This window comes from Phyllostomus discolor, chromosome 8 (genome assembly GCF_004126475.2).
Source record: "Phyllostomus discolor isolate MPI-MPIP mPhyDis1 chromosome 8, mPhyDis1.pri.v3, whole genome shotgun sequence".
Lineage (NCBI taxonomy): Eukaryota > Metazoa > Chordata > Mammalia > Chiroptera > Phyllostomidae > Phyllostomus > Phyllostomus discolor.
This window is the reverse complement of record NC_040910.2, coordinates 15005155-15015375: the sequence shown is the minus strand read 5'-3', so window position 1 is coordinate 15015375 and position 10221 is coordinate 15005155. Positions and strand designations below refer to the sequence as shown.

General features: G+C 44.7%; 1 protein-coding gene across 1 annotated transcript; it reads left to right on the top strand.

Annotated features, from left to right (window-relative positions):
* The first annotated feature begins 9161 nt into the window (after positions 1-9161).
* Positions 9162-9718, top strand: LOC114504001 (ferritin light chain-like). Its single transcript, XM_036034437.1, is given in 2 exon segments — positions 9162-9619; positions 9621-9718. Coding segments are annotated over 2 exon segments (516 nt in total). The 3' UTR covers positions 9679-9718.
* Positions 9719-10221: the final 503 nt, after the last annotated feature.

Sequence of the window (10221 nt, the reverse complement as noted above, 5' to 3'; positions counted from 1 at the left end):
GTCTCTGATTAGTTCTCAGAAGCTCCAAGGAACCCTGGCTTTGGCTGAAGCATGCCAGGTGTGTCTAGACTGGGCTACAAGCTTCTAGGTAGACAGTTCCAGCAGCGTGAACTAGGATGTCACTGACGGGCTCGGGAAGACTTCGTGAGTCGTGTTGAAAAGGAAAGAGATGGCAGCAGTAGAAATGGCAGAAAATTGGAGCCCCACAAGAAGAACGGCTGGCTCAACCCCTCTGCTTTCTCGCTCCCCTTCTCGCCGCCTCCCTCACCTCACTTCCGTCTTTCTTGAGGTTGAAGAACGGTTATATACTATCTATTCATGGATGGTTAGCTCTTAATTATCCATTGCGTGGCATTAAAAACAATCTTAGGTGAAGTTCCCCTGCTTGCTACACGTGCCCACAGCACTGTCTCCGTCTCAGACTCAGCTAGTATAGTCTCAGAACGCAGGAGGGTGCAAACTCATTACAAAATTAGCCCAGTCGACTGTGCAAACATGGGTTTTAATATTGTTCATAAATTTAGGATTATCTGAGCCACCACTCTCCTCTCTCAAGGTACTAATGAAATGTCCATTTGAAGCCTATTAAGTTGTTTCTTTGCTCTGTCTTTTCGAGGATAAACCATCTCATTCCACCTCCCACCTGTACCAAGAATAAATAAGAACCACTCCACCGGCACTGCACTCCTAATGCACAGATTATAAGGTGCCGCGAACACTGCCTAAGAAATTGATCCTGCAGAAGCAGAAGAAAAATGAATTTTAGAACTGCTGCCGAGTGTCATTGGAGACACATGACGCTTTTGCGGAGCAAGGTTCCACTGCCATTTGAAAGTAAGTGCGGCACACTTGGAAAGCCTTTCGAGAGTTAAATTGGTTAACATTTATGTAATGAGGTGGAGAAACACAGGGAGCAAGCTCTGGAATGGAGGTAGAGGGAGAAAGAGAGGGAGTCTCTGGGGCCAGAGAGAGAGTGAGGAATGAAAAACAGCCCGTGTGAGGCTCCCCGTAGTACAGGGCACTGAAGAACTCCGGACAGTGATGTCCAGTACTGAACTCCATTGTAGCTGAGCTGTGCTGGGTCTTCATCCACCTTCACACTCGCACTGTCGGGAGCTGTCCACAGCAGCCTGATGGGAGTGCTGCTTTGGGAACGATGCAGGGTGGGGCATGGCCACACTAGACACTGAGCAGGTTGGAAAGAGCACTGCGGCCGCAGGAGGACCTGGCTGCTGGGGAGGCAATGCTCAGGGCCCACCATAGAGGGAGATTGTCTTTCCTTCCTTCAACAATCACTTTCTGAGCATTGAGCATGGGGCTGGAACGGTGCTAAATATTTAGGGTAAATACCACACAGGCCCACCCCTGCTAAAGCTCAAAGCCTAGAGGAGGAGTGAGACATTAACAGCATGAAGGAGTGGAAGGAAGACCCCAGAGGAGGTGATCCTTGAGTCCCATTTCCATTAATAGTGCTTTGGCTACAGATAACAGAAAAAAAAAAAAAACAGGCAACCAGATGCAGGGCCATAATTGGTCACGCCAAACCTTGGTTTAAACAAATAGGATATAGAGATTCTGTCCAGAAAGTATCCAGCCACATACAATGAGAAATAGAGACATTTATTGAAGAAGATACAAGACACAAGAAACATTGTACATAGGACAATGACACTTCAGTCCCAAAGGTGTAGGTACCTTGGGACCTCACACAGTTCTCCCAGTTGTCATCAGCTGCCCTGTCATATTTTCCTGAATGTCATCAATGGTCTGAAATCTCTTCCCTTTCAAAGGAAATTTTAGTTTGGGGAACAGCCAGAAGTCATAGGGTATTCATCTGGGCTGTAGGGGGTTGAGTCAACCTGGGAGATGTGATGTTTCACCAAAAATCTCTGCATGAGATGTGATGCATGAGTGCATGCACTGTTGTGATGAAGATGCCAATCTCCAGTTGCCCATAGCTGTGGACTTCTGAATCACCCCAATGGTTTCCACAGAGGAATAAGTTTAATGCAAAATTTGATGCAGATCCATTGCTCTACTTGTTCAGTCATTTTGAATGCCATGGCCACACAGTACACATGCTCACTCAACGGGTGTCTACCACCCCCTCTGACTAGTACAGTGAAGTTGTCATTGTTCACGCATGTGCATTCCAGTCCACTCTGCTTGGCTACCAGGTTACATCAATATCGTGCAAACTGTTCTCATTATATGAAAAATGGCTAGACTTTTTCTGCACAGACCTTGTGTGTGTGCATACAATATATATAATTATATAAAATTATGTAATACATTTATTATTTATATAATAAAATTTATAAATGTGTTTCTATAATAAAATTATATAAAACATATCATTATATATAATAATTATATTATATAATTATATTATAATAATACACTATCGATGCATTATATAAATATAATATATTATAAACTATAATTTACATCATAGCAATAATATTACAGTATATATTATATAATTATATATTAATAATATATAATATGTAACAAATATATTATAAATATATACATATGAAAATACATAATATATATTACATAATACAGAATTATTATATTGTCTAACATAGGGGTTGGCCAAGTTAGGTTTACAGTTGTAATACAAATAAATACAATAATTAATAAATAATGGTATAAGAACAAACTCTGTTTTGCATACTCACAACTGTAAACCTATTTGTGCCCACCCATGTGTACTATAATAATGTAATATATATAAAAATGTGCATAGATTCCTGTGTCTTACTATGTATATTGAGAGACTCAGAAGAGCATGATTATCGGGTCTGACGCAGGAGCTCCTGCTTGTCCTTAGGATCCTGGCTCCTTCTGTCTGTCTGCCCTGTCTTCCATCATTGTGGTGTCCTCACAACACAGGCTATTTGAATAGCTCCAGCATTGGGTCCATCCCTGTTCAAGACAGGAAGGAGCTCACCTCTTGTGCTTGTCCCTTTTATTATTAAGCAAACAACTTTCCCAAAGATATGAAAATTCTAAGGGAGAATAAAAACGCAATTCCACAGGTAAACACTAGTTGAGGAAAGACTCAGTGAACTTGGCAGGCTAACGGACACTCTCAGCCCTGAAAAGCAAATGGAGAAGAAGACTAAAAACTGAAGAACACATCATCCATGAACTGTGGGACAGCTACAAAAGATGTAACACGTGTGTAATAGAACTACCAGACAGAAAAGAGAGGAAGGATAAGAAGCAATTTTTGAAACAATAATTACTGAGAATTACCCCCCTCCAATTAAAGTCAGACACCAAACCACAGACTCGGGATGCTCACAGAACACCAACAAAGATCTGCGGAAAAATAAACATCCTACACTGAGGCATGTCATATTCCAACTGCATCAAATCAAAGGTAGAAAATCTTGAAAGGAACCAGAGGAAAAAACACTTTACCTATAGAAAGGTAAAGACAAGAATTACATCCAATTTCTCAGAAGCCATGCAAACAAGGGAGCGGAGTGAAATATTTGGAGTTGAGGGGGAAATCCCACCAACCTAGAATTCTGTACCCTGTAAAATTATCTTTCAAAAGTGAGGGAGAAATAAACACTTTCTCAGATACACAGAAATTGAGAGTATTTGCTACAAGTAGACCTGCCTTGCAAGAAACGTGAGAAGGTTTTCAGACAGAAGGAAAAGGGCATAGGTCAGAAACTTGCATCTTCAAAAAGGCAGGAAGAGCATCAGAGGAGAAATAACTGGAGGTAAAATAAAACTTTTAGTTTTTTTTTAAATTTTTAAGTGCTCAAAGAGAAAACAGCACTCTCCAGATCCATCCACATGGTCAGAAATGGCGGTATTTTGTCTTTTCTTAGGTCTGGGCACTATCTTGAGAGCATCAAGCTACATGAAGTAAGTCAGAAAGAACAGGACAAGAACCATATAATTTCACTCCTATGTGGGATATAAAAATACAAAATACAACAAACAAACAAACAAAACTCATAGACTCAGCTTGCCAGTCAGTCCCCAGAGGGGAAAGGAGCTGAAGTGGGTCGAAGAGGGGTCAGAGAGATGGCGATGGAAGGAGACCAGACTTTGGATGGTGAGTGCACAGCACAATGTACAGATGCCGTATTATAGGCTGGTACACTTGAAACTTATATAATGTTATTAACCAATGTCACCCCAATGCATTTAATTGTTTAAAAAGAACAGAGGGCACTGACATATTTCAAAATCAATCCTTTTCCCTCCTTTTGCACGAAGAATGAGATCATTTTTCTCCGATATCTACAGTGGGGATCTGTTTGAGTTTTTGCAGGTAGAACCCAAACAGTGTGGAGGTCTCCCTGTGCCTATGTCCCCTGGCATTTTCGACTCCCGGAGCTGTCCAGAGCTGTGAGCATCCAGCAGTGCATCAACTCCAGCTCAGGTTTTCTGATCCCGACGCTGGTTCCCAGGGCGGCTTCTGCTCCATTGAGCTGTGACTCCCTGTGCTTGCGCGCCTGACTCTCCAAACTTAGGGGCAGTAGTTTCCGTTGTTTCCCAGCTTCTCTTACAGATCAGAGAAGAGTTGTTGACTTTCCAGCCTGCTCAGCTTTTTACCTGTTGTCAGAATGCAGTGGTGACTTCCAGGCCCCTTAGACTCAGGACCGATAGCCGCAAGTGCCAGACACGAGTTTTCACGCAGACGACACACCTGCTGGCAGCTCTGGGGCTGCATTCACAGAGCTGTCTCTGCTCAACTGAGAAGGCCCGAGGAGAGGACTCAGAATGTCCTGGGCGAGTCATATGCCCGATGGAGCTGTGGGGGAAGCAGCTACGCTTTCTGCTCACTTTCCTTGTGAAACAAAGCCCCTCTCAAAAATAAAGTTTAACCTTGGCTGGTGTGGCTCAGTGGGCTGAGCATGGACTGTGAACCAAATGGTTGCCCGTTCAATTACCATCAGAGCACATGCCCGGGTTGTGGGCCAAGTTTCTGTAGGGGGCACAGGAGAGGCAACCACACATTGATATTTCTCTCCCTCTCTTTCTCCTTCCCTTCCCCCTCTCTAAAAATAAATTTTAAATCTTTTTTAAAAAATAAAATTTATTAATGTTTTTTTAAAAAGGATAAGGTGGGTCATGCCTTAGTATCCACAACATGTGATTGAATGGGGGGACAAGTTTCAGAACAGCAGGTATAGGATGACCTTTTCATATGTGTAAAAATGTCTAGAAGGTCATAACTGGTTCAGATTGATTCTGCCCAAGGAGCAGAAATCCACGGTAGGAGGCAGGGAAGTTGCGGGATGGTGGACTTCCATTTTCCAGTTTAAATGCATTCTCATTCATTGAACTTAACATTTTTAAAAAGCATGTGTTACTTTTATCATTAAATTTTTCATTTCAGGACAATCAAAGGGCAGGAAACCAAACTGATAAATAAGAGCTTTCCATGCAAGCCCCCATTGTTCCCATCTCTTGTCAAGAGGAAATACTGTCTTGCCGGTTATGCAAGGGAAGCCCCACCATCTGCGCCAAAGCACTGAGAACCCCTTCCTGCCCTCTCCAGCTGCCTCCCGATCCCGTCTTCCCTCCCCCCCCCCCCGCCACCCCCCAGCTGAGTGGAAGCCTCCGTAGGCTTCTAAAACCCTATACTCACGTCACCGCCTGCTTTTCAGCACCCTCTGCCTTCCATTCTGCCACCACCCCCCTCACCCTGCCCCACCGCCCTGTACAAGATGGTTACACTTCATGCAAAGAATGTGCTCCTGGGGACCTCGTGTAATTCAAAACTTACATAATTCCAGCCTGCTTTTCCCAGAGGCCGGGATATAATGTGTGTGCGGGAGGGGCAATGCCATCTCAGAGGGCATAAATCTGCAAATGTCGTAATGCATGTTTGCTTTAAGACTGCCTTTCATTTTCCCTGTGTTTTCTCTAATATTGTGAAGTGCTCTCTCGCAAATTAATAGAGAGCATCCCGGCGGTGGTTTGGCCTTCTCGATCGAGATCTAGCCCGTCTGAAGTTCTGTGGCCAAGAACCTGACTTTCCTCAGTGTTTTCCTGCTCCGCCCCTTAACGAACGCTGGGGTGACCTGGTGACGGGGTTATAGATAGGGTATAAGGGAGATTTTAGGTTAGAACGGCAGCAAATGTTAAAATAACACAGGGGAAGACGCTAGGTATCGCACAGATGTTCCGGTGCAGGTAAACGGTGGCTCAGCGGGGAATTACGAAGGGCGGCGGCCTAGGGGGCGTGGCCCTGTGGCCACAGAGCGAAGGCAGGTTCCCTGCCATTCATTCAGCCCGCCGGCTCTGATAGTATATGATTCTTGATGAAGGTTCGTTTTAACTGGGGGAGGAAGGGGGTTGAAACTATGTTTGAATGTAAGGTGAACCTGGCCATGGTTTATATAGCACTAGCTCAATGTTGTGTAACTTCAATAAAGTGTACCGTATATGGAGAAATGCCTTCTTTCTTTCTTTCTGTTTGTTTATATTTTCATTTTAACCACGTGTATTGGGGTCACATTGTGTAAGCGTCAGGTGTACATCACTGTGTGCTCACCCCCCAAAGTCCAGTCCCCTCTGTCCCCCTGTATTTATTTGATTCCCCAGCCACGCTGGCTGACCTTCGTGTTCACCCATCGTAGTCCATTTTCACTTGTTTCAAATATCGATTTAGAAGTGAAGATCATGCAAATAAGCAAAAATAAAATTTGAATCACCCATAATATTAGCACACAGAGATAATTATAATGTTCTGACGTGCTTCCTTGCAGTCTTAGGCTCATTGGAGTATGTGTGCATCCTTGTGGGTATAAAACTGTTCACCGAAAAGGGGTGACTCAGTAATATTGTTCTGCAGCATACTTCTTTTTCCTTAAAATATCATTCGCCACTCCCCATCACTGTGTTAGGAACTTGGTTGGCTTCCACAATATAACCGTTCCCTAGTAGATTGAAATACCTTTGGAAATGTAGACTGTTGACAAATTTGAGCTACCATGAACAATGCTGAAATGAATATTCTTGTTGCTAAATCGTTGCAACCTCCGTGACTATGTCTTTAAAATGAAGTCCTCTAAGTAGAGTCCCTGGGCCAAAGGAAATGAAAAACTCGGAGGCTGCAAGTCCGCGTTGCCAGATTGCCCTAGGAAGCCGGAAACAATCCGCACTCCCCTCAGCAGTACCTGCCCGCCCCTGCACACTCACACGACACGAGCCTTCCAATCCATCCATCGTCCAAATTCAGACTGTGATACGAGAAAGCCCCCCAAAGACGCCCACATCAATGTGTTCTATTTTAAAAACACAAATGACCAGCCTAGCATGCCCAGGAGCCCTCAGCAGACTCTGCTCCGCTGTCTTTCTCGCGCTGTAAGCTCTGAGAGCGCGCACAGTGTGTGTGCGTAAATCACTCTTGGTACAGGGCCACATGGAGACAGGCTCGTCGATGTCAAAAAGCATTTATTAACTGGGCTGATAAATGTATTTTACTTGCAGACCTGATGTAAGTTATTTGTCTTTCCTTGGTCTCCTGTTGATGGCTTATTCATGATAATGAATGGCATGGTTGAATGTGTGTGTGTGTGTGTGTGTGTGTGTGTGTGTTGTTTGGTCTTGATTGTTTAATTTTTCATTGATGGATATATGCTTCTAGCCTCTTGATGGGTGCATTTTATAAAATATTTAAAATCAATGAATGAATCTATGATACCTTGGGGACTGAATATATCAGGTCTTACGGGGTCTGAGTCTGTTCTGGTGAAATGTGAAAAACGGCACTCCATTATTTCTCCTATCACCCAGTACTAAGTGACAGTGGCAAGGTCACTGGTAAATACAAACACAGCGGAGCCCGAGCCCAAGTTCAGGTAGGGGAGAACTGTCTGTTCTCACAGACCTGTTTCTGTGTCTTCTATTTAAAGTTGTTAGCATTTTGCAATGAGTCTTGCTCTAAGTTCTTTCCCCTTCAGGCATAAAACTCAAGTGTATTTTGCTCTGTAACCTCCAGGCAAGAAACAAGAATTAGTAAGACAATAGTAGTTCTCTCCTTCCACCTCTCCCTTCTGGGGTACCTGGCACTTTCTTAAGAGATAGTCCATTAAGGGATACAGACAGATCCATCTGTTCGTCTGAGTCATCCACTTAGAAAATAGTTAACAAATATCTCATACCACAAGTCTAGGAAAAAAAGTCATGTGACAGAAGTTCACAGCAACTATTATAAAACCACATTAGCAAGTGCAGACACGTCTCCCTTTGGACACCCCCAAATCCTTCCTTCACGTGCCAGAGGAAACCCCCTAGGAACACTGTTCTCTAAACCGGAGCTATTTTCCCAAGGTGTTGACTGCTGCTAAGAAGTCCATTATTGCTTTCTCCTGAGGGGGGTCGGGTGAGGGTGGAAAACTTCCTTGCTGTGAGAGGGTATGAGAGAGAATGAATTTAAATCTTTAACCCTTTCTCTCAGGCTCTTTCAACTAGAAGACGTCAGGACTTGGAAAGTATTACCCCTTCTCACTCCTCACTCACACCTTGATTAATGGAAATCTTCCTCTCAATTGCTGCTTCTAGCTAGTTTGCCTCTGAGTTGTTATACATATGTCATTCCTGTCCTGGGAGTTTTTGCAGGTCAAGCCTAGTAGCTGTAAAGGGTGGAAGAGAACAAGAAATCTGATCTCCGCACAGTGATGGCAATAACATGACTGGGGCTTTGCCATAAAAATCTCAACATGACCATGGCATTGGCCATGGCCCGGTCTGCAGCTAAACATGTCAGCATACCCATATGGGATCTGAATGCCCACAGGTCCAGCCCTCCCCATATCCTGAATTCCTAAACCAACCATCAGGAGAATGAAGGTGATGATAAACAAGCCGTTAAGAGAAAAGTCCTTCTTCATCTATGCACTAAGCAAGTGTTGAAGCCCTCCAGATTTGCTCCTATGGGGGCGCCACTTCTCTGGCCCGGCTCTGGCAGAATTAACCACAGCCATCCTTTCCCCAGGTCAATCTCTTGTCTCAAGAGTGTTTGGATGGAACAGGTCTAGTGACACCTCTTCTTCCGGCCTCCAACGACCCTCCAGCCTCTTTTCCAGTCTCATCCTCAGGAACCGTCTCAGCCATCCCTAGCCTCTCAGACCAGCCAACTCTGTCTTTTGAACTTAACTCCTTATTGCCAAGTGACCATGAACTCCCAAATTCATCAGAATTATTCCATGGATTTGGAGGCCGCCATCAACCACCTGGACGCCCTGTATCTGTGGGCCTCCTACACCTGCCTCTCTCTGGGCTTCTATTTCCATCGTGATGATATGAATCTGCAGGGCCTGCACCACTTCTTCTGCAACTTGGCGGAGGAGAAGTGCAAGGTCCCCCAACATCTCCTGCTGGTGCAAAACCAGCATGGGGACCACGTTCTCTTCCAGGACGTCCAGAAGCCTTCCCAGGATGAGTGGGGTCAAACTCAGGATGTCATGGAAGCCACCTTGGCCTTGGAGAAGCACCTGAACCGGGTCCTTTTGGGTCTGCAGGCCCTGCCTGCACAGACCCTCTGCTGTGACTTCCCGGAGAACCACTTCCTGGGTGAGGAGGTGAAACTCATCAAGCAGATGGGAGACCAGCTGACCCACCTCTACAGGCTGGCGGCCCCAGGCTGGGCTGGGCCAGCATCTCTTCCAAAGGCTCACCCTCATGCACGACTAGGAGCCTTTGAAGTCCAGAGGCTTTGAGGGGCTCCTCTCCATTCCCCCCATGTCTGGCTTCTGCCTAAGCCTCTCCCTGCAACCACTAGGCAGGTTTTTAACCACCCTGGAGCCCTCTCCCGTGCATTGGACCAAATGGAAACAATAAGGCTTTTTGCAAAACAAACAAACAAACAAAACCTTATGACCACCTTAGATGAAGTGTATTGGTTTTCTCTCTTTAACCATGTTTTAAAATTTTTTTCTGGAGGTATTGAGCATCTTTAGAACTTGTTCTCTTTACTTATAGATCAAATGTTTGATTTTGAAAACACCTGCCCCAGGTTATAGGACTTGAAAAAGTGTTGAGAGAAAATGATGGTGTTTGTAGTGAGGGGGCAGGAGAAGCAAATACAGCTGCCATTCGGTGTCAGCAAACGCCACCCTGACCAACGTGATACAGGCTTGCAGCCCCAGATGAGCCTGCCTTCCTAGAAACAAAACCATGTGATACAATTCATTGCCTATAAACGACCAGCCTCCTTCTGTCGTAAAAGACTTTCAT